Source organism: Staurois parvus, unplaced genomic scaffold (genome assembly GCF_062004578.1).
Source record: "Staurois parvus isolate SC_StPar_1 unplaced genomic scaffold, SC_StPar_1.0 ptg000003l, whole genome shotgun sequence".
Classification (NCBI taxonomy): Eukaryota; Metazoa; Chordata; class Amphibia; order Anura; family Ranidae; genus Staurois; species Staurois parvus.
In genome coordinates, this window is record NW_028317799.1 from 1,495,130 (window position 1) to 1,519,912 (window position 24,783).

At 42.8% G+C, this 24,783-nt stretch overlaps 1 protein-coding gene across 2 annotated transcripts in view; it reads right to left on the bottom strand.

The window, feature by feature from the left end:
- Positions 1-24,783, bottom strand: part of MBTD1 (mbt domain containing 1) — a 105,379-nt gene that overhangs the window by 20,552 nt on the left and 60,044 nt on the right. For both annotated transcript variants that reach the window (XM_089672457.1, XM_089672530.1), the window contains exons 13-15: positions 22,578-22,660; positions 19,048-19,282; positions 15,998-16,072 (exon numbers count right to left, since the gene is read on the bottom strand). In XM_089672457.1, coding sequence (XP_089528583.1) covers positions 15,998-16,072; positions 19,048-19,282; positions 22,578-22,660 — 393 coding nt within the window. The remainder of the gene's footprint in view (positions 1-15,997; positions 16,073-19,047; positions 19,283-22,577; positions 22,661-24,783) is intronic.

Here is a 24,783-nt window from a genome sequence, read left to right on the forward strand (position 1 = left end):
TAAAATCCCCCCTGGGAATGCAAAACAGATGTTCAGGACATGGTAGTATTGCCCAATGAATGCCTTTAAACCAGCTCTAAACCATAATCTGTAAAAGGGATCTACCATGGCTCACCTTTCAGAGCCTGCTGCCAATGTGAAAGACAGTTGTCACTGAACAGGTATCCCCACTGGAATATTCCCCCATTGTTCCTGTTCTGCTGACAGCTGTTCAGTTTTTGATTTCCCGTTACTTTCTGTCTCTGGGACAATAGTCACCAGAAGAAATAGGAGAAGGGGAATAGACAGCAGTAAAAACGGTCAAAGGTTCTAACCATTCCTCTACACCAGTGGTCTCCAAATTGTGGCCCTTTGATTGCCTTTATCTGACTCTGGGGCACCGTTCCTCTCACCGATATGAGGCACTATTCCTTGCACTGATGCAAGGCACTATTTCTCCCACTGACACCAACAGTAGAGCACTTTTTCTCCCACTAACATCAATGATGGGGCATTATTCCTCTCACTAACACCAGTAGGGCACTATTCCTCCCACTGACACAAACAATGATTCACTATTCCTCCCATTGACACCAACAATGATTCACTATTTCTCTCACTGACACTAATAATGGGGCACTATCACTCCCACTGACACAATGATGGGGCACTATTCCTCCCACTGACACAATGATGGGGCACTATTCCTCCCACTGACACCAACGATTCACTATTCCTCCCACTGACACCAACAATGGGGCACTATTTCTCCCACTGACACCAACAATGATTCACTATTTCTCCCACTGACACCAACAATGATTCGCTATTTCTCCCACTGACACCAACAATGGGGTACTATCACTCCCAGTGACACCAATGATGTGGCACTATTCCTCCCACTGACACCAATGATGGGGCACTATTCCTCCCACCGACACCACAAATGGGTCACTATTCCTCCCAATACCAATGATGGGGCACTATTCCTCCTACTGACTCCAACAATGATTCACTATTCCTCCCCCCTAACACCAACAATGGAGCATTATTCCTCCCACCGAAACCAACAATGGGACACTATTCCTTCCACTGACACCAACAATAGGGCTCTATTCCTCCGACTGACACCAACAATAGGGCTCTATTCCTCCGACTGACACCAACAATGATTCCCTATTCCTTCCACTGACACCAACAATGGAACATTATTCCTCCCACCGACACCAATGATAGGGCACTATTCCTCCCACTGACACCAATGATAGGGCACTATTCCTCCTACTGATACCAACGATGTAGCACCAATGAGAGGGCACTATCACTGACACAAACCAAAGGGCATAATGCCTCCCACTGATAAGTTACTATTCCTCCAACTAATACAAATGATGGAGAGCTATTCCTATACTGGCCCCAAGCTTTATATAATAATTTTACAACCACTGACCACCAGCCATTGTCCACTCCCTTTGATGCCGGGATATTTTCTACTCTCATTGGTCAGTCTGGTGCCCCTAACGTTTTAAGGACAGTAAAATGGCCCTTTGCTTAGAAAATTTGGAGAACCCACTATAAGCTATTAAAAACGTGAAAAGAGTTTTGCCTGTAGATAACCTTTAACGCTTTCATCGCAAAGGTGTACTTATTCTGTAATGCCCTTATCCTTTAGTGTTGGCCAACAAGGATACTAGGCAAAGAGCACCTGCTTGTTCCAAGGCCAAATTGGGCTAGAAATCAGCAATGTCATAAAAGTCAGGGTTACAGTGCCCTAAAGGGGCATTGGACTGAGTTTTCAAAGCTTAATCCACCTAAAAGTGAATGTTGCAGAGTCTCTCATGACCTCCCGCTGGAGGTACATGTGTATGTGGCCCTATGTAAACACTTTTCTGTACAGAGAGCATGCGCCCTGCACACTCCCAGCACAGTTACGGGTTGGGACCAGAAAGCTCCTGACGCATACTTGGGACAGCTGAAGGTCTCAAATTGTCCCGCCTGCAGCAGCAGTCTGTGTCCCTGGCAGGTTTATTTCTGCTACAGTAAAGCTAAACTCCAGGCAAATAGCCAACCATAGGTTAAGATACACAGACTTGAAGAGTAATCTGCCAAAGGATTTGTAGTTCTCTCTAGTGAACTTTGCTATTCAAAATCCTCTGCCAGACAGTACAGCCAGGAGGGTGACACCACTTTCTCTGGTAAGAGTTAGTAAATACAGTGGTGTCACCTACCCAACTCTAGACAGCGGATGGACAGTAAAGAAGCAGTAAACGCTGATAAGTTATTGGCTCTGCTCACTCTGTTTTCTCCTCCTATCAGCATGTACCCTGTGAGCACATTTGCATGTAGCATACTGAAAGGTCCCCAGTGCCACTCCTTTTCTGCCTACCTGAGTGCTGCTATACAGAGAATTACAAGGGGCAGATATTACTGAGATTCAAGTATTTATGTTACTGGTAAAATTTATTTAATCATATACAAATTCAACTACATTATTTTTTATAACTGCCTGGAGTTCACTTTTAAAAAGGGAAATATACATTTAATATGCTTCCTGAAAAAAAAAAACAAAAAATGAAGCAAAGACTAGAACCCTGAAAGCCAACTCCACCCAACACTGTTATTTCAGTTTTTCCTGGCTGCCATCAAGCGGAATCACATGTTGGCTTCATATGCTCTCTTAAGAGATGAGATGACCCCAACAGAATTCCTGTCTGCCCAACTGTTGGGGTCTTAAAACGGAACTAAAGTCTTCAATTCTAAAACTGTAGGCAGGCTCTTTATTTCAGAAGAAACATATAGGGGGTTATTTACGAAGACTGCATGGTGCAAAATCTGGTGCAGCTCTGCATAGTAACCAATCCGCTTCCAGGTTTTATTGTCAAAGCTTAACTGAACAAGCTGAAGTTAGAAGCCGATTGGCTGCCATGCACAGCCGCATCAGATTCTGAGTGCTCCAGTTTTAGTAAATCCCCCCCATTGTGTCTCTTCTGCAAATAAATAAACCTACCTGCCAGCTTGTGGTCTTCTGTGGCTGCACATGTGCAGCCCAGTTTACATTCCGCCACAGATCCTGTGTGCCGAGATGACTGCACTCCTATGCATGAGCAGGGGTGACATCATCCCTCGCCGGCCAATGAAGAAGACAGCTGCATCCTGGCACCTGCAAGAAGCTGAAAAGAAGGTGCCAGAGCTGGTACAGGAGCTCAGACTGTTGAAACGGAGACTTTGGTTCCACTTTAAGCTGGCCATTTACCTGTAAAATGTTTGAAAATGTTGGTTTGATTTTATAAATTATTATTCTCCATTATGGATTTTTAGTAAATAACAGTACATTAACAAAAAAGCTCTTCTCATATATTTTTCAATGTTGATATGGGAGGGGAAGGAGACTCAAGACACTGCTGGGAATGATCAATATTGGAGCATTTGAGAGAAAGAACAAGGTGATGGGTGGTGATTCAGCTCACTGAAGCCTAGCTCAATAGTGAAATATCTGTTTTGGGTAGAGCTGGCCTACAAGTTACCTCGTAGAAGAACGGTGTATACAGCAAGCCTTGACAAAGCATATTCAAACCTTCCAGGAATCAAAGCTTTGAAAGCAACCTTGAGCTCCATTTTGAGAATGTTCAAGACGGTTTTTTCTATTGCAACAAAAATCTTCCTGTAGGATTTTGTTTTATTGTTAGGTTATTAATATTATCCTGATTATAATACGGATTGTATACATTTAATGTATTTTATGCAACTTATTTACCTGTAAAAGCTTGCCTTGTGTAGACATCCAAAAAAACGCAGACTGCTGCTAGGCACCGCTAGTGATGCCAGCAGCCCCAGTAGACTCAAAGCTGCAACACACTAGAGCAGGGGGAAGACAAACTTTGTCCCTTCTGCTGTGGTGACTACACATTCCTCAAGTTCTGCCTCTGGGAGTCATGCCTCTGACTGTTAGAGCCTTGCAATACAATGTGGGAGTTGTCGTTCCTCAACGGTTGGAGGGCTGACGTCTGGCCACCCCAAGCTCTATAGTATTCCCGTTCGTTCCTCTGTTAAATGTTATCCCCTAGATCAGGGGTGGGCAAACTTTTTGACTTGAGGGCCGCAATGGGTTCATATATTGGATCCGGGGGCCGGACCAAGAGTAGATGAATGATGTGTATGTGTCATCCATAGTAAGTATAGTAACATTCCCCCATAGTAAGCATAGTAATAAATCCCCCATATAGTAATTCATCCCCCATAGTAATTCATCCCTCATATAGTAATTCATCCCCCATAGTAATTCATCCCCCATATAGTAATTCATCCCCCCTATAGTAATTCATCCCCCATATAGTAATTCATTCCCCATATTAATTCATCCCCCATATTAAGTCCCCGAGTCCCCCCTGTGTCAATTTACTTACCTTTGCTCCGCGCGTTCCTCTTGCCGTGTTCCCGCGCTGTTCCGGTCTTCAGGGCGGACTGTGAGAGGAGTCTAGCTCTCCTCACGTTTGTCACGCTGCCCCGCCTACACACATCCTGACAGCCATCCTGACAGTATCACGCACCACGGGCCGGATTAAAAGGTCCGCCGGGCTGTATACGGCCCGCGGGCCGTAGTTTGCCCATTGCTGTCCTAGATTGTAAGCTGGAAAGAGCAGGGCCCTCGATCCCCTCATGTTTTGCATTGTATTGGTATTGTTCTGTCACATGTTCTGTCCCCCTTTGTAATGTACAGCGCTGAGCGAACTATTGGCGCTTTATAAATACTGTATAATAATAATAATAATAATATAGGAAGGTGAGGGAGCTGGGCCAGTACAGACAGTAATTAGACACACCCAACAAAGTAAAGGGCTAAGACATGGTAGGGAAGGAGGGGAAGAGGGGCAGGGAATGCTGCTGTGCTAGGGAACTGACTCTTCCTGGAGTAGCCACACTGAAGGTGAATAAAAAATTGTGGGAATGAAAAATGCTGCAAGAAAGCATGTAATATACTTTTTCCTATGCTTTCACCTGTAAAAGTATGGTTGATTTGTTTGTGTAAAGAAGGTTACACACTGTATACATGACTGGTATGGATTGAAAGGCAAGGACAATACCAACCGATACACAACTATGTAACAGTATAAAAGCAAAAACATCCATAAGATCTAAGCTATAAAATACTAAGAATGCAATGATGAGATTAAACTTCAATTTTGATTAAATTATAGCTGCTGAAGCAGATAAAAACAGGAGTGCTGTCATTTTAAAAAAAGCTGCTAGCAGGCTTGATTGAAGCCTACTAGCAGCTTGTTTATAGTGACAGCCAGGCCTCCTATTTAGATCTGTATTTAAATTACTAAACAGGAGCAGAAGGTTGTTTCCATGTTTTCATCAAAATGTTGTACACACAGCTTTAGCCTATTTGGGAGCAGTGTGTGCAGCAATTTTTTTACAAAGTCTATAACCCTTGGATAGAAAAGAAGGAAGCATTAAGTTCCAGCACAAACCTGTACTTTTACTAGCTGATCCACCACCGCTGCCTATGCAAATACGGTCTTTCTGAAAAATAGATCAAAAGTACCTCCAAAACTGCACTGCATCATGTATGCTATCAGGAGGCCTGCTCATTGTTGTATGGGATGTAATGTAAAATACTGACAAAATGAAGGTAACCAATCCAACATATGTACAGGATTTGCTTACAGTATCATATGAATATGCTGCACAGATTACTAATTTTTGACCTTTTCAAAACGCGTAACCTATTAGGTTTTTTTAAACATTGAATTAGTACTGGTGAGCTGCTTTAACATGGAAGAAACAGAGTCAAATCTTATCTTTATGGTGTATATGCTAATCAGTTTTAACTTTCTGACGTATTTCCATGAATTGAACACTCAGATCGTGCCCTCCTTTGATTGTAAAAGTGGTGAGTTGTCATTTTCTTCTGTAGGTGGTACTTACACCCAGACTTACACAAAGTCTGCATTTGCATAGGTAGCCTGGGAAGGGGATGGAACAGCAAAAGAGCAGGTATGTACTATCCAGTTATGATGCCTTCTCCTCCAACTCCATACCCAACACAGGGTTGGGTTATGGAGTGTTTTTCTCTACAACTTTACGTTATAAGAATTTTTTAAGAATATGATTGTTTACACTTACATCTGGTGATAAACTGGCCTGAAAAAAACACAGCGCTTAGTGAGCATATAAATCTATCACAAAAATACTCAACAGCAAAGTAGCAACAAACAAAATAAATAAAAACAGCATAGACACGCAGTGAGCACTTTAGATTTGCAATGCTGGGTTTCTGGCTAATGTTTGTTGTTAAAGACACCCTTCCCATATATACAGAAGATCTTTTGAGAACCCAAATATACCAGTAAGCTTACAGTAGTGCTGTGGCCAGGCTTTGGACATTAAAAAAAGATTTACATATTCTTAATAAGCTGTAACTAATCTTTAAAACAAGACTGGACTCACCTCTGTAGCTACAGGTACTGTGGAGTGATTCATCATTCAAGCTTGCTCTTTTGTCCCTGAAGTGTCTTGGCAGCCTACCAGCCTTCTAATATCTAACGCAGGCTTTCTCAACCATGATTCCTTCAGAGGACTGAGCTCTGAGGAAGAGGTTGTGTCCTCGAAACGCGTTAGCCAGTTGGTCATCCAGGGTTCCATCTTATGGACTCAGATGTTGTTTGGATCATACATCTTGTTCAGTTTGACATGTCTGTGTTATTATGTCCATTGTGAGTATGATACCTATTTTTGTTTCTTTAATAAATTATTTTAAACAATAATGCACTAGGTCGGTGCACCCTTTTTCTGTTTCTCCATTTGTATCCTGCTTAAGAAGAGGGGTTTGCAAAGTGGTGAGACCTGGCTTGAACGTCTTCTCTTGTGAACTTTGAAAATTAATTGCTCCATTGTGCTTGCAGTTACAGAAGGCAACAGTGGCTTGTTAAAAAGATTGCTTACCGCTTGCAATGATTATGTAAATATTTAAATGCTCATAGCCTGGCAACAGTTCTACTTTAAAGTGGTTGCAAAGATTCACATATACCCCATGAAGTGACTGGCCTCAGATGATACACAGAGATTAAACAAATCCTCCTACATAAGTTGAACCTGTCTATATACAGCTGTCTCTCCCTTACATCCAAGCAAACTACAGAATTTACACAGAATCGCTCAGCTCAGAAAAGCAGGGGGTGGGACGCTGAAGTTGCATCATTGAGGAGAGCTCTGAGAGCTGATTGGACACCACCCCCCTTCACACAGCTCACAGGAACAGAGTTGAAGCTGTCAATCTGCTGGAGGTCCCTCCCCTGTCACCATTTTTCTCTTGTTGTCAGGAAAACTGGTTAGAAGTGACTCTTGCTTATAGCAGAGGAACATGGCAGCGGACAGAAATGACACTTGGTACTTTAGATTGAGACAAGCACACACTACAGGGATATGCTCTGTTCATATTTCTTGTCTGAGGTTTACAGCCACTTTAACTGTCTTGTTCTCAAACCAAACCCTAGAGGAATTTCGTACATTTAAGTCAATCCTTTTGTATCTTGCCAACAAAACTCAGTGCAGTCACAGAAGGATATCAATCCGAAGGATCAGCATAAGCAGACATTGATACCAGACAATGAAACATTGATTCTTAACATCTCTAAACATGCAATGCATACAGGTCAAAGCATGCCACCCAACTTCCAATGTACTCCAAGGCATTTATGGGAATTACGTGGCATCCTCAAGCCAAATGGAAGATATACATGGGATGGACAAAAAAATGGAAGCATTACATGATTTGCAGGTGTGAAAGTGACAACATGTTTCACATTGAAAGTGGAAGTGTAAATCCACTTTCAATGTGAAACATGTTGTCACTTTCACACCTGCAAATCATGTAATGCTTCCATTTTTTTGTCCATCCCATGTATATCTTCCATTTGGTTTGAGGATACCACGTAATTACCCATAAATAACAATTTACCTAAATAACACTCTCTTGCTTCCACTGTGTGATGAGACACCTAGCCGACAAGTGGGAAGCCTCACTTTTGTCATTCACTGTGTGCGCTGCTAGTAACACTGAGTCATGACAGAGCTTACTGAGCTTCAAAGAGGGCAAATTGTTGGTGTCTGCATAGCACATACATCTGTGACTGAACTTGCCATTTATTTGCTGTTTCGAGAGGTACAGTATCAAAAAGTTATGACGGCATATACAGTTTTGAGAAAACAGTCTGATTAGAATAAGTGCAAAAAAGAGACAAAAAAGTACGTTGTGCAGAATTGTGACCCGGAAAAGGAAAAAAACTGCTGTAAAAGTGACTGCAGAGCTCAATCTCAGTCTGCACGGAACTGAGATTGAGCTCTGCAGTCACTTTTGCAGCAGTTGTTTTTTTTAATCATGAAGAGTTTCAATGTTTTTTGTCTAACCCCTATAATTTCTCCACTGTATTCTGGCTGTCCTGGGGACTCCAAGATGGGTTTGCGCTGTAGTTTCCAGTAAAAATGTGCGTAAAATACTAAAACAACCTCAGACTTTCACTCATAAGCAGAAGTCCTAATGAGAATTTGTTTTGCCCTAAGAAGTTTAAATGGAAACAGTGTTGCTGAAATTCAGACACCTTACAGTACCAGCAAGTTTCGCTGTTAGTTAATTTATGTGACGTACCCTTTGATTCTTCCTAAATGCAATGAAACTGAATGCAAGTAAATGCAGTCTGTATTGTACTATTTAACATCATTACAGGATTTTTGTTTGCATTTAGAACAGTCCTATAATTGGTCCTCAGGTATATAATTGCATGCTTTTCATTGCTTGTGTGAATCAGGCCTTGTATGCAACATACTGTACAGTATATGTCATTTTTATTTTGCCTACAATTCTACTTTAACAATTTTTTTTAATGTAATCTTTATTTAAGCAAATGGGTAGTAAACAAAAACTACCAGAGACAATTACAAGTCAGTACCAAGGCATATAATAGGTCTACAGTAAAAAAAAGTCTTGTATTGCCCATATGGTGTACAGAAAGTACAATCAGATAATTACCAGCAAACAACTGTTTTCATATGAGTAGGAGGATCCAGAATTGCGCGCGCGCACACACACACACACACACACACACACACACACACACACACACACACACACATTTATATATATATATATATGACAGATGTCTGGCCTGACAAAGGAAGCTTCCACTGGAAGACTTCTTGCGGGCCGAGTGCATTAACACTGACATGTGCCAAAGGTCCACTGCACAAACCATTATCAAGTGCTACTGACAAAAGTGGGACCCCAATTCAAGAACTTACTAATAAATACCCTAGCAGTAAGACCCTCTCTGATGAAAAATTGCAAAGAAAGAAAGAAAAAAATTGGAAGGAAGGAAGAAAGAAAGAAAAAAAAAAATTAAAAAAACCCAAAAAAATTGCAAAGAAAGAAAGAAAAAAATTGGAAGGAAGGAAGAAAGAAAGAAAAAAAAAAAAAAAAAAACCCCAAAAAATTGCAAAGAAAGAAAGAAAAAAATTGTAAAGAAAGAAAAAAAAATTGCAAAGAAAGAAAGAAAAAAAAATTGCAAAGAAATTAAAAAAAAAAAAAAAAAAAAAAAATGTATTCATCTAAAGCAGTGGTTCTCAACCTGTGGGTCGCGACCCCTTTGGGGGTCGAACGACCCTTTCACAGGGGTCCCCTAAGACCATCAGAAAACACGTTTCCGATGTGTAAAGAGCAGCTACTGTGTAGAAAGCAGCTGCTGTGTTGAAAGCAGCTACTCTGTTAAAAGCAGCTACTGTGTTGAAAGCAGCAGTATTGGAGGTAAAACAACACTCATGAATAATAATTACTGGGTAAATAATTTTATGGTTGGGGGTCACCACAACATGAGGAACTGTATTAAAGGGTCGTGGCATTAGGAAGGTTGAGAACCACTGGTCTAAAGAGTTCCATGAACAATTGGACGCATACCTGCACCATCACCAGGGCCGCAATTGTACACACCGGCCTGTGCTGCTGGAGTGAAGATAGACAATTTAATGGCATTCAATAGTGAATTAGTGACTGCTTAAGTTAAGGAGGCAAACGGATCAAGGGCTCTGCTAATGTCAACAAGGCAATATCTAAATTTGACGTAACATGTTGTGGGTCAGTAGTCTAGCCCCGCCATGTCACCTTTAATTTTTGTACTCACCGTAAAATCCTCTTTTTGGAGTGTTTCACCTTCAGGATGTCCTAATGCATTCCAACTCAAGGGGTGGACAACACAGTAAACAAACTCTAAAAGGCCCAAAAAATGCCATAGAATTGGGGACTGTTCGCAATTAAAAGAGCCGCCTTAAAACGGACCTTTTACATAAAGCTGGAATCAGATGAGGCCACAACACCCACCAGGTAGAATTCACAGAATATGTGAATAGAAGACCAGTTTTACAAATCTGGGAAACATTTGCTTGATGTTGATGAGTACTCACAGATCCAGTAGAGTGTGTATTGACAGGAAAGGGTGGAACCTGAACCTCGAGACCATAAACTTGGATGGTGGTCTGTCTGTGCCACCTAGAGATGGTAGAACGAGAAGCCGGCGCTATCATATAGGGATAATATAGGATGACAGAAAGGTAATCCGTCTTTCTGAAAGGAACAATGGCTGAGAGATAGACTCAACCTGGTCCCTATCCAAATAAGGGACACTGCTTTTTGATGAACTGGATAATGTCCTGGTTAAGATAAAAACCAAACACTACCTTAGACAAGAAAGAAGTCCTGGGCCTCAACATTGCCTTGTTTCTATGCAAAACCAAACTTAGGGTTCCTTGCAAGATGAGGCCATCGCTTCAGACACTCACCTTGTCTGGGTTCAATTCCCCCCCCCATGTGCCCCCACGGTTGTTGGTGGGCATCATTGCCCTTGGATGCCGCCATATTTCCCCAGGAACCGATGCCCTTCTCTGATATCTCCTTCCCAGTTTGACAGCTGGGTGCTGAGGTTGTGGCAGTAGATGTTGCGGCTCGATCTGGCGCCATTTCCTCACCTCCAGGAAGTGGATGAGGGGTGTGGGGCAGCTGGCTAGAGCACTGGAATGGCTTCAGTTCCTTTTACCCCCCCCTCCCCCCAGCAAAGTGGGAAACACAGGTGAAACTGCACTGTCTTCAGTATCTCCCTGTCCTGCCGCAGCCATACAGCCTAGGCTGGCAGGAGAATGCGCATTGTGACTCTGGTCACTGGACCTCCCATCGCCCCCACTTAGCAAGTCGCCGCCCATCACATGCATTTGGTGGCCAGGTGACGGACAGGCTGTGATGCTGCCTTGGATCTGTGTCCTACTGGGGGCTGTCCACATGTCTTTTTCTGCCTTTGGTTTGTAGCTGCAGGCCAGAAGTGCTGTGCCCACCATTCCTTTCACAGGGATGCACAATTTATATCGCCTAACACCCAGGACATGCAGTTCCGGGCACTGGGCAGGTGTATTTTAGCCCTGCTTCAGGTAAGTAGCGAGCTGACACTTCCCAGTAGGGGGCAGCACCCACTGATTGGTGGAGTGAATGACAGGAGTGAGCCCTGTGTTGGTAAAGAACACAGAGCTCTCTACTGACAGCGGCGATGTGCTGGTTTCGGTCTCCCTGCAAAACAGGGAATAAAAAAACAGCACATTGCTTAGTGAAAACAGCATAGTTAACACATTAATGCATGTTCGGAACATAGTTAATGCATTGATTGCCCCTAAATGTTAACCCCTTCTCAGCCAGTGTCATTAGTATAGTGACAGCGTATAGTATTAGCACTGATCACTGTATTAGTGTCACTGGTGATGTCAGTTCGTGTCAGATTGCCATCCGCACTATAACAGTCCCTCTATAAAAGTCGCCGATTGCCTCCTTCACTAGTAAAAATTCCAGTATATATCCTATAGTTTGTAGACGCTATAACTTTCACACAAACCAATTAATATATGCTTTTTGGGAATTACTAAAGACATGTAGCAAAATAAACTTTGACCTAAATTTATGAAGAAAATTAGATTAAAAAAAAAATAAAATAAAAAATAAATTATTGGATATATTTTATATCAGAAATTAATTTGGGTACAGCGTTGCACGACTGCGTAATCGCCAGTTAAAGTAGCGCAGTGCCAAAATACAAAAAAAATGGCCTAGCCACGAAGGGGGTAAATTCTTCCGGAGCTTAAGTCGTTAACGGTGTGGACCCCGGAGCTTCATTTTGCTGCTCAGCATGTTCTTGTACTGAGCAGCCAAGTGCTTCTGTGTGCGAGGGATCTGAATTAATAATTTTTTTTTTCTCTCTTATTGGGGCCGGCACCTCATGTACTCACTCAGAAGATGCACTTCTGCTCAGCATTAAGAGAGACTGACGCTTCCCTTTCCTCAGAAACACCCTATCTGTGCTTTTTTTTTTTATCAGGATAAGTAGATTGTCACGAGGGACAAGTGGATTGGGACCCCGATTTAGGCACTTGGACAAGCAGTATTAGAGTAACAGGGAAAAAAAACAAGAGGAGCTACATGGGAGATTCATTGTGTAAAAAGTTTTTATCAAGAAGTGAAAAGCTAACAGTCTGAAGACAAAAAAAGAAAAAGAAAAAATAAAGGACAGAAACCCAACCTTTCTGAGCTTTTAACATCATAGGAATCACCAATTTAGAGATGCTGCAGTCTCTCAAAACCTGGGCATCAATGGCCATGTTGGTAAAGTCAGCAAACTTGAAGCAGGATGGTAAAATTAGTACATGAGTTGAAAGACCTGAACAACTGAATAGACTAAGGAGCGTCCACAAGGTGTGCTAACTAGGCTGACATACCACATTCACCAGTACAGACCACTGAGGATCACTGAAATGTACCTGAGATGCAAACAAGGAGAACGTTTCAGGGAGGAAGGGCATATATTAAGTTGTACTGATGCCATGGAGCTACCAGAACAACCACTGCTTCCGCTAGACTCGATCCCTGTACTTGGGGGGGAAAACCTATCCAGTTTTTTCTTGAAGGACCTCAGATTCCAGAGCAGGATTCCTGAGTCACCATGCCAAGGAGAACCTTGTCATTGGTGCCAAATTAATTGAGTCTTTTGACTAGTTGAGCTGTCAATTGATGACAGAATGTTGTTTTGTACAGGTCTAACATGGAATTGGGCAAATGAAACTGCCTTGAAGGAGGCTACCATCAGGCCCGGGTCTGAAGTGTCTCCTGAGAAAGCAACAGGACTAGACTCAAATACTTAAAAAAAAAGTGTCCATTCCAGCACAGATTTCTGAAGATTCGGAATCCATCAGAACTACTCTAACTTCTGGACAGTCAGAGATAAACTGTTAGACAGCGCCCCTGCCAACTGTTCACTAGCGCCCTTGCCAACTGTTCACTCAACAGGAAGTCATCTAAGTTAGCACTCAGTCCCACAGTGTTAACCCTTTCTGTGAGTGGAAAATGGAAGGAAGTGGGGAAGTTAAAGGTGCCCGGCAACCACTGTAGATTAGGGAGTTCCTGGTGCATGGCTCAACCGGCTTACAAAGTGAGTCTTCAGATAAAGGGCAAGCTCTGAGGCAATGCCAACGGTTCAGGGCCTAGAAAGCGCTACGTGACCAACTTGTTACCAGAATCGAGCCCGGTCAAGTGCCCAATGTGACATTCGGTGCACAAAGGTCACTTCCATGTTATCCCTGTGATGCCCAGTCCCAAGGGGCTGTGGACATGGCAATCCAAAAAAAAAAATGAAAAAGGAGACCAGCTCTAGTAGCAATGTTGAGAAGCTGTCTTATCCTGGGCTTGCCTACAGTGTCAAATCCAACTGTGGATGGCAGTAAAACCAGAAGGTGAAACACTTCGTGTTTGCCCTAATCGGACAAGAAGGAAAACTTGTTTTCTCCATTTTCCTTTCCAGTGCATGCTGCTCCATTTATATATTCTTTTATGAGCAAAGCCCAACCTAATCCTCCCAATCTTCAAAGTGTCTATCATGACACATAAAGGTTAACTGCAGGAAGCCTCCAAATAGGAAGTGGAGCTCTTCAGGACTTAAAATTCACCAAGACTCCTCACAATTCCAGCGGTGCTACTCCAGCCCTTAGTTTCTGCTGTGCAGTACAGGTAGGCATGAACAGTGGAGTCAAACACCACTTCATTTACATTTCTGTGCTGGCAACTGCCTCTTCAAATATAATCAATTTTATCATGCTAATATAATGACAGTAATAGCAAACGACAATATACACTGTTCAATTACAGCTGATCACCTGGAACCGCATAAAATACTCCAAAAGTTGAATTCCAATAAATATGAAGCAGCTGTAAAGATATGTAACAAGGGAAAAATCCACAACCAAAAAAAAAAAATAAAAATAATGAATAGGCTGAAATGTTATTGGACTAGTGTACATAGATTGCACATGGCATTAGTTTGTGAATCATTTCATGAGCGATATGGAGCGCAGTGCTTGAGTCTACACTGCTTCATATGATCCAAATTAATATCCACATGGTCCTTAAACCCTTAAATGGCTACCCATACTAACTAGTAGACAGTCTAACCATGGAGATCAAAAAAAGCTTCTGTAACCTCCATTCCCTACTGTATCCAAAGGGAAAAAAAAAAAAAAAATGTTTTGGTTATATATACACTTTGAAGTGAATCTGTGGCCATGTTATGGACATTCAAGTATTGTATATTCCTAATAAGAATTGAACAAGCCTTAAAACAACCCCTTACTAAACAAGGCAGCTGCAAACACTGTGAAGAAATTCATCCTCAATATTCTGAAGAGAAGCAGATAAGTTCTTTAACACAACACCCCGCCACTATTGCCATACGACGGTGGAAGTGCCTTGCAGCATAAAGGGGAGTGGCTGGGGGACAGTAAAAGTTCGGCTCAGCTCCACATTTTAATATCCATCAAACACAAGTGTAAATAAGAACTAAACGGGAAGCATCTCACTGTGCTTATGTGGTCGTCATCATTATCATGATGATGATCACACAGTAGAGAAGGTGCTGTATGTATGTCTGTATACAGCGTATGGCTGTATGTTTGTGCCTCAGAAAACAGAAATTGTGAGCTTGCCTGTGCATCAGGTTCGTATTGCTGCCAGTGCCCTCAGCCACTGCTCTGTTGAATTACCTACTGCTGGTAGGTTTATAGCCTCGCCTTCTGCCCTCTGCAGTGGAGGAAGAGATAATCTCTCCTCCAGTGAAATAATCAATCCGTCAGTGAAAGGCTACAGCCGCCACTGTTTAGCATTTCAAAATGCAGTGCGGCTTTAGCTGCCTGTGCCCGAAATTTAAAAAAAAAAAAAAAAAAAAAAAAGTCCCTCTCTGCTACTCGCCCCCTGGGCCCCTATGGTGAACTGAAAATTAAAGCAGGGCCGGCTGTACTGCCCCCGGCCGTGGCTGCACCCTAGATGGCTGCCTAGTTTGCCTAGTGGTAGCACCAGCCCTGGTTGCCATTATCCCACTACTCTGTACACCACAAAAAAAAAAATGCAGACAGCACCTTTGTTCATGCATTAAAGCCTTAATCTTGATTGGGTTGCCCAACGCAGGGTGCGATTACCCACATTAATGGATGAAAACACAGGAGTTGCAATGTAATGGAGCCTTATTCATTAGCAGAGCTCTGGGTGACACTTTAAAATGGCAATTCCAGAAGTGTTGGATACTTTGTCCCCCACTGCTCGCTGTAGTTCCTCCCAAAGCCCTCTAAGTCAGTACTATGTCCTTTAATGACCTAGGGTCCAGCGGACAGAAACACAGTGTGGCACACACTATTTGGCACAGCTAGAAGTTTCTGATTCCAGCAGCAGCCAAAAACACTGCAAGAGAGCAACGACTGAAAAATTGCTGCCCAGAAAGGTAGTCTTTTGCTGGGTCCAGCTGTTTGACTTTGAGATTCCTCAAAGGAGAGGCTCTAATGTCTGTGTACAGAAGTAGATTTTCAGATTTTGCCCTTACAAGAAATCAAATTTCCAAAATATCCCAAGTTACAGAGTTCATACTTGATATGGTAATGAAAAAGCAGTACTCACTTTTCTTGTGTCCTTTGTACTGTTGTGATTTAGACTTTTTCTTCTGTTTGGTTACATTGGTCTGGTTGTCCTTTGCTGCAGCGAAATAAACATTTAATTATATAAGAGCAATCATTCCAACTGTAAAGTCCAAAGGCTTAAAGAAAACCTGTCTGAAATGCAGGAATGATTGTTGACCTCCTCCTAAGAGGTCTACCTGCCTTAAAGTGGTTCTAAAGGATGAAGGTTTTTTACCTTCATGCATGCTATGCAAGAAGATAGAAAAAACAAACAAAAACAAAACCAAAAAAAAAAAAACTTCAGTGTGCAGGGAGACCTAGTACTTACCGGAGCCTGATCACAATCCAGCAATATGCACAAGAGCCTCGGCTCTCCTGGGTCTCCCTCTCCTTGTTGGACAGGACACAGCAGCTGGATCCCATGGCTCCCGCTGCTTTTAATAACAGCCAGTGAGGAGGGGGCAGAGGGTGGGACCGAGGCAGTTCAGGAGCGAGCATGCATGAGTGGCCCCAGAGCAAGCAGCTTGCTCTGGGCATTTGAAAGGGCTGCTCTGTGGAAAACTATTGTACAGAGCAGGTAAATATGACATGTTTGTTATGTTTTATTTATTAATTAAAACAGCACAATGGTCACAGCAGGTAAACAAGTCCAGTAACTCAATTTAGAAATCTATCCAACAAAATCCTGATAGAATACAATACCAGTCTGGAGGATTTAAACATCCAGCAAAGTATTCATCAGCCAAAGGCTGAAATATTAGTTTTAGGAAAAAGACACTTTAAATAAAATTCTGTCAGTCAAGTCAAGACTGACTCTTTATGGTAGCAAGAGGGAGAAAGGCAGCGGTTCAATCTGCAGGAATGTTCCCAAAGTGGAAATATCAGGTGGTCCATATCTTCATAGAGGAACTTTATCCCTTGTCCACTGGGTTGTCTTCAAAACTTAGAGTCCCTGTAAATCCAGGAGTTGTCTGTTGTAAACTGCAGCACTGACACCTTCTCTGTGTACGTTATCAGGAGCAGGCGGTCTCCTCTGGGTTTTTGAACCTGGCTCCCGAATGACGCACTGCTACGCATGTGCAATGTATAGTAGATGGTCTCAAAGCTGTCACACATCCCAGCAGGCTGCAGGCACGGCTACACCATTCATGCACATGTGAGAAACTAAGAAGTGCCGTTGCCATCTGGTTTTTCAGGCAATGGATCTACAGATCACAAATCCTAATCTTCCTTACATAAATACACACAAATTTCCATAAGCAAAATATTGCAGTGAACATTGTAGCTAATATGTTGATTAACATACTCGCGTTGTGATTTTTGGCCCTGGTAGACCTGGCCCTCAGAAGATCTAAGAAGTAAAACAAGAAGAAGCGCAACAACCTTGCGCATTACCTCAGTAACCAAAATTTATTTAGTAAAAGAATGGTACTCACAAACAGCGAATAAAAACAGGCATGTAAGTCCTCCCAGGGACTTCAAAGGCAAGCGGCCAGAGCGAATCCCATCATGGGTGTAGCCACTCAGTACAGCTGACGCGTTTCGAAGGTCATGCCTTCTTCCTCAGAGCTGACTGGACTGAGAGTGTAGGTTCCCATTTATACCCCCGGACGTTGCCTCGCTGCGAGTGACCTGCAGCTGATAGAAGTCCTTGCTCGGCGTCGGAGCTTGTCCGTCGCACTGGAACCGAAGAAGGCATGACCTTCGAAACGCGTCAGCTGTACTGAGTGGCTACCCCCATGATGGAATTCGCGCTGGCCTCTTGCCTTTGAAGTCCCTGGGAGGACTTACATGCCTGTTTTTATTCGCTGTTTGTGAGTACCATTCTTTTACTAAATAAATTTTGGTTACTGAGGTAATGCGCAAGGTTGGTGCGCTTCTTGTTGTTTTACTTCACAGTTCTGTTCGGGCTTCCCCAGCCTTGGTTTGGAGCTGCACGACCTTGTATGCCCCGGTGGTTGCTTTGTTGGGATTTGATCTACCCACCACCGGCCTGGGTCCCAGAGCGCAGGGGAAATTGCATTTAGTCCATCCTCAGAAGATCTAAAGCAGACCACTGCAGAGTTATTATTCCTCTTAATTTGTCTCTGTATTTCACGTTACTGCTGGTTTTAAATGAATATCCAAACCTCAAAAAGTCTGTGCTGCAGTATCAAGGCTTCAACAGCAAAGCTTTTTCTAAATTCTGTTGCAAAAAAGGACCATATGCAATATCCAGTAATATCTACTAATCTCTCTTACCCCCAAACCAACCACAGCTGTTGGGTAAGCACCCCCCCCCCCCCATCCTAATTTGGTACATCTACAGAAGCCCCTGACTTCTGCCAAGTGAACCTTTGAGAGTGGTGAGGAATAAACATCCCAAATTCCTACCCACGCACTAAAAGAACCATATTAAAATGAGATTCACTGCTTCTCAACCTCGGAAACTGGGGGTTTACATAATTACTGAATGGGCAAAGCAACAGTGTCTCCTTAAAAAATTAATTAGTAATGATACTTCAGCTTTTTTAAAAATATAAATAAGTAACAAACATGGTATGCTTACTTGCTCTGTGCAATGGTTTTGCACAGAGCAGCCCTGATCCTCTTCTTCTTAGTTCCCCCGCCAGTGCCCCTGGCTTCACCCCCTCCGCTGATTGCCCACAGAGCAAGCTGTTTGCCCTTGGGTACTCGTGTGCTCGCTCCTGAGCCGCCTCTACGTGTCCATAGGACACAGAGCGTGGCTCAGCCCTGCCCCCCATATTGGCAGTGATTGGCAGCAGTGGGTGCCAGTGGCTCCTGTTGCAGAGTCTCACTCATTGAGGAGGTAGAGACCCAGGAAAGCTGTTCGGGCTCAGGTAAGTATTAGGGGCAGCTGAACACTGAAGTTTTTTTTTTTTAACTTCATGCATAGAATGCATGAAGGTGAAAAACCTTCAGCCTTTACAACCAACAATTTTAATGTATATCCAGGCAGGCAGGTAATTAAAATACATTGTTTAGTAGGTCTAAAAGAAACTGTACCATTGGCCATTTAGAAAAACAAAAAAATGAGACATTTTTACTTACATTGTGGAGCTGGAGGTTGTAGTTGGTATCCCGTTAACTGACACCATCCAACAGGATAGAGGTCTGCAGATTCACAGTCAACCCACTGATCGTACTCGTCTTCCCAGCCATCAAAATGAATCCTTAGAAGCCGGTGTATGATGCGTGTTACTGTAGCTACACACACCAGGCGAGGCTCCATGAGGTCCACAGCTTCAAGCTTCATCCCGGCACGGAAGCCATGATTGGGGACTTCCTGGAGGGACAAACAGCACTGCATTTATTAAAAAAAGCCATCAAAAAGGAATATTTTAATTAATGTACTGCTAACAGCAAAAAAAGGAAAGCTGTACAGTGACAAATATACAGACTGCCATAGTCAATGCAAGCTGCCTGGCTGTCTATGACGTCAATGTTAATTGATTCGGAGTCACTGGGAAACAATTGAGCCCTATGGGAGACCCCCTGTACAAAAGGTCTCTTTAACAGAATGGAAAGGGCAGATACCTGATCCTTGATATTACTGAAAGTCAAATGCTGGTCCAAACTCATCTGTGGTAAGAAGTAGTAAACGTCCTGGCTTAAAGGAATTTTAGAATGCAAAAACTCAGATTCTCCTGTCTCTTAGAATGTGGGCTTCAACAGCAATGACATTAAAGCCAGCAATTGAGGAGGATGAGCCCCTGGGACAGAAGAGCCTGATAACTTGGCAATGCCTAAAGAGGGTCTGCCAGCAGTTTTGCCAGTTTGGCTTCTCACATTTGCCTGGGCCAGTCTGGTGCAACGAGGATCATTGGAATGCACTCAATCTCAATTCTACAGAGCAGATGGAGGAAGACGTTTCAGGGTGTATTGAGCAGGGTATACAGTGAGCTGATGAACCTGGAGACCAGGAATTTCAGAGTCAGGTGCAGTGATCACTCTTCCCAGCCCATCCAGAAAATCTGCCTAGCAACTGTAAATGCCTAAAAGGCACATGGTGACTTTGGTGACATTGTAGGAATGTGAATGCCTGTCTAGGAGAGAATACACTCTTTTGCTAGAGACGTCTGGTTCCTCCCTGATAGTATGCCACTGCCTTGGTGTTGTCCAACTGAACCTAGATCAGATGATTCACCAACAGGGTGGTTTAAGGCTGAAAAGACAGCCAAATTGCTCAAAGTTACAGGAGGTTTATTAGAAAGCAATACTTCTCAGACAACAAGGTGACCAGCCCGATAGGCTTCTGTCCATAAGGAGAATCTTCCAACAGATGGAAAGAACTGGATTCCTGACTCGCAGAGCCAGGGATAGCTTTGTCTTTGGCACCAACCATATTGGGCCTTCCGGACCAACAGAAGGTTGCATTGCAGTAAGATTGGGCAAAGTGGACTGCCTCCAAGACTACCATCAGCCCCAAGAATCTCATGCAAAGCAGAGTCACAACTCTTCTCGATTTAAGAGTTTGAATTTGAGAGAGATCTAAAAGTTTCATCTGGGAAAGCTAGACTCTGGCCAAAGATGTGCCCAGGACTAGACCAGACACTCCAACCGGTGAGTCCTATCTTCAGGGCTAGATCAGACACTCCAAGCGATTGTTCCACTGACCCAATCATTGTAAAGTCTGGACAGTCAGAGATACATCTAACAAAGTCCTAAACAATTGTTCCCTCAACATGAGGTCATCTAAGAGTGTCACAATGGGTGGCCCTACGTTGAAGGGACAGCCAAATTGTCCAAAGCTTATCAGGAGGCAAGATTCTTCATACAACCAAGTCTGAAACTGTTCGGCCTCAGTGACTAGGGGAACTGACACCTTGATCTAAAAGACCAGAAAGGGCTTGATGAAAATTTGCTTGTTTGTGCAGAATCACAGGAAGGTGGCAGTTCAAGTTTGTAACTCTGGGACACCACGTTCTGCACCCACACGGTCCAAACATCCACAAAGTACAGACTTCTCCCTATTCTAGAAAGTGGGGGCACACCTTTATGCAGAGGAAGGCTTGTATGAAGATTTGAACCAAGCTTGAGGGGATCTGGACTGTGAAGCTGAGGGAATAGAGAAACAAATCATTACCAGTCTGTCAGAGAGGGAGATTACCGTTCTGCTCCTTGGGCTTCTTTCTTTGGGGAAGATCGGTGATTTTGTAACTGGTAGTATCATTGATTATGTTATCAAGAGCTGGTTGAAGAGATGTTGTCCATTAAAGGCCATGCACATCAAATGCTTCTGGTGCGGTTATATGAAGGCCATTCTAGACATAGTAGAAGCTTTCAACAAACCACAGCTAAAAATGCATCTGTTCCACACATTCAGTAAGCAAGGGATCAACTTCCGCAGTAGCTAGCTCCCTTTTAAGGGATTTAGACAGTCAGACATGGTTTGACACAGTCAGAACTATGTTTACAGCAGAACACTGCAGAGAAAATAAAGCTTTGGAAAGGGCTTCCAGCCCGGTTGTGTCCTAAAAAGAGTGTATTCTCCTCTGGTACAGTAAGAGCTTTGTTAAGGAAAGATACATCCAGATCCACAGTGAGAACCTACTGTTTCTGAACAAAATCCTCAAAAAATTGAAAAAATGCTTTGGTGGAGCAAACAACTTATCAGGATGCTTCTGATCTCAGTAGAGAGTTGAAAAATCAGGGGCAAAGAAAACGTCTTTCCAAGCTTATGACACTAACGACTCAAGACTAAAAACAGTACTGGTAGCAACAAGTTGACCTTCTAGTTTCAGAGCAGTACGCACTGCATCATAAGGAGACAAAATTATTAGATAAGAAGTGAAAGCAGAAGACTACAACCCCCTGGGAGTAAACACATGGAACTTGAGCGACTCATATTCAGAGTCTCAATGGCAGATGGCTCAAAAATTGTTAAAGTAAAACCAGATATAGAATCTGCTGGACAGGGCAAGGAAGCATGCTTGGGACTTTGCAATCCAAGTCAGCAAGTAAATGTCTTGCATGACCGGGAGAAAGGCCTCCAAAACCAGAAGGGCAGAGGACTCAACCACAATCAACAGAGCTAGGGACTCTAGGGAAGGAAGAGACTAAACAGAGGATAACATGATTAGTCTTCAGACATTGGCACCATCAGTAGGCTTGCTTGATTGGAAAAAAAAAATGGTAGCCAAATAAACATGTCCATCATACTAGGAAGGGATGGAAATGAGAGATTATCCTGGGATGGCTTGCAAATCTTTACATTTGCCAGTATCCAATCCTCCTGCAAGTGGCAGTTTAACCTGACTTTTCAAGACTTCCTGCAATACTCAATGGTTAAGAAAGAAACACAGCAAAACAATTTTATTGCTCTTTTCCAAACTAGTACCATCAATCAACCAGGCAACAGAGGTGAACAAAGGCAAATGTTTGAAGTCCAAATGGTTGTGTAACAACCATTTCTCCTCCCATAGATACCATGGAATAGTATGTGCAGATATGAAGGGACAGTGAGTGTTATTTGCAGCATTACGAGATGTAAAGAGCAAAATTCTACATTTTTGTTTTTGGGATTAACTGTGCATTAAAGAATTCACACTCAAAGTACAATCAATGCTAGCTTTACTTACCTTGTTGAAAAGCTTCACAGGAGCAGCTATGGATCCAGTTTCCCTGAGGTAGTCAAACCATTTGAAAGGTAGTTTTGTATATCCTATAAAACAGATACAAATCAATCCTCTGGTTTTGAGACTACAGAGGTTGCGGAAAACATGCAATATATAAAAACATTCTCAACTCCTTTATCCAGTTGATATTGTTCTGGTCAGTGGCACAGAGACCACTGCAATTGGAAAGCAGCTAAGAAGCAATCCAGACCTTTTTTTATCCATTTCTGGGTTAGTTTTATAACTAAATTCCATAGCAGATTATATTGAATATCTGTATTTTGTAGAAACAATACAACAAAATAATCTGTTGTGTTTCTGAATTTCCATAGCCAAGGAGTAGGATTTCCTTACTGGAGAGTCCTTAGCCATCATTCTAGAATACCAGTTTTATTATAGGAACAGCAAACAGAGAATGGATATCTTGAAATAATAATTGTACCATTTGCCTTATATGTCAAGAGGCCATCAGAAAATGTAATCAATGTACTTCAAAAGTATCTTCATACTTATCCAAATGAAAGGAAAGAGTGGCACCCTGTCTCTGTTCTGCTGTATATCTTTATTCACCACTGCTATGCCTTGTAGGTAAGCCAGAGAGGAAATAAAGACATAGAAGAACAAAGGCCAGGTGCCATTTCTCCCTTTTATTTGGATGTTTCAGAGACTGACAGGAGCCTGACCAAGCACCGGTTTCCCTGTGGATTAAACACGATATATGGGTGGAGGGGCTAGAGGGAGTTTATCCCTATTGTTTGATAATCCCTGTATTTACAGTGAGGAACAGAAGTATTTGAACACCCTGCGATTTTGCAAGTTCTCCCACTTAGAAATCATGGAGGGGTCTGAAATTCACATTGTAGGTGCATTCCCACTCTGAGACACAGAATTTAAAACAAAAATTCAGGAAATCACATTGTATGATTTTTAATGAATTTATTTGTCTTGCACTGCTGAACAGAAGTATTTGAACATCTAAGAAACATCAAGAATTCTGGCTCTCAAAGACCTGTTACTGTGCCTTTAAAAAGTCCACCTCTACTCCACTCATTAATCTAACTTAGTAGCACCTGTCTGAATTCTTTAAAGACACTTGTCCACCCCACAGTCAGTCAGACGCCAACTACTACCATGGGCAAGACCAAAGAGCTGTCAAAAGACACCAGAGACAAAATTGTGGACCTCCACAAGGCTGGAAAGGGCTACGGGGCAATTGCCAAGCAGCTTGGTGAAAATAGATCAACTGTTGGAGCAATTGTTAGAAAATGGAAGAGGCTAAAAGACGACTGTCAGTCTCCCTTGGACTGGGGCTCCATGCAAGATCTCACCTCGTGGGGTATCACGGATGATAAGAAAGGTGAGGAATCAGCCCAGAACTACAAGGGAGGAGCTGGACAATGACATGAAGAGAGCTGGGACCACAGTTTCAAAGGTCACTGTCGGTAGAACACTACGCCGTCATGGTTTCAAATCATGCATTGCACGGAAGGTTCCCCTGCTCAAGTCATCACATGTCCAGACCCGTCTGAAGTTTGCCAATGACCATCTGAATGATCCAGAGGAGGCATGGGAGAAAGTCATGTGGTCAGATGAGACCAAAGTAGAACTTTTTAGTCTAAACTTCACTCATCATGTTTGGAGGAAAAAGAAGGATGAGTTGCATCCCAAGAACACCATCCCTACTGTGAAGCATGGGGGTGGTAACATCATGCTTTGGGGGTGCTTTTCTGCAAAGGGGACAGGATGACTTTACTGTATTAAGGAGAGGATGAATGGGGCCATTTATTGTGAGATTTTGAGCAACAACCTCCTTCTCTCAGTCAGAGCATTAAAGATGGGTCGTGGCTGGGTCTTCCAACATGACAACAACCCGAAGCACACAGCCAGGATAACCAAGGAGTGGCTCCGTAAGAAGCATATCAAGGTTCTGGAGTGGCCTAGCCAGTCTCCAGAACTAAATCCAATAGAACATCTTTGGAGGGAGCTGAAACTCCGTGTTGCTCAGCGACAGCCCCGAAACCTGACAGATCTAGAGGAGATCTGTGTGGAGGAGTGGGCCAAAATCCCTGTTGCAGTGCAAACCTGGTCAAGAACTACAGGAAACGTTTGACCTCTGTAATTGCAAACAAAGGCTTCTGTACCAAATATTAACACTGATTTTCTCAGGTGT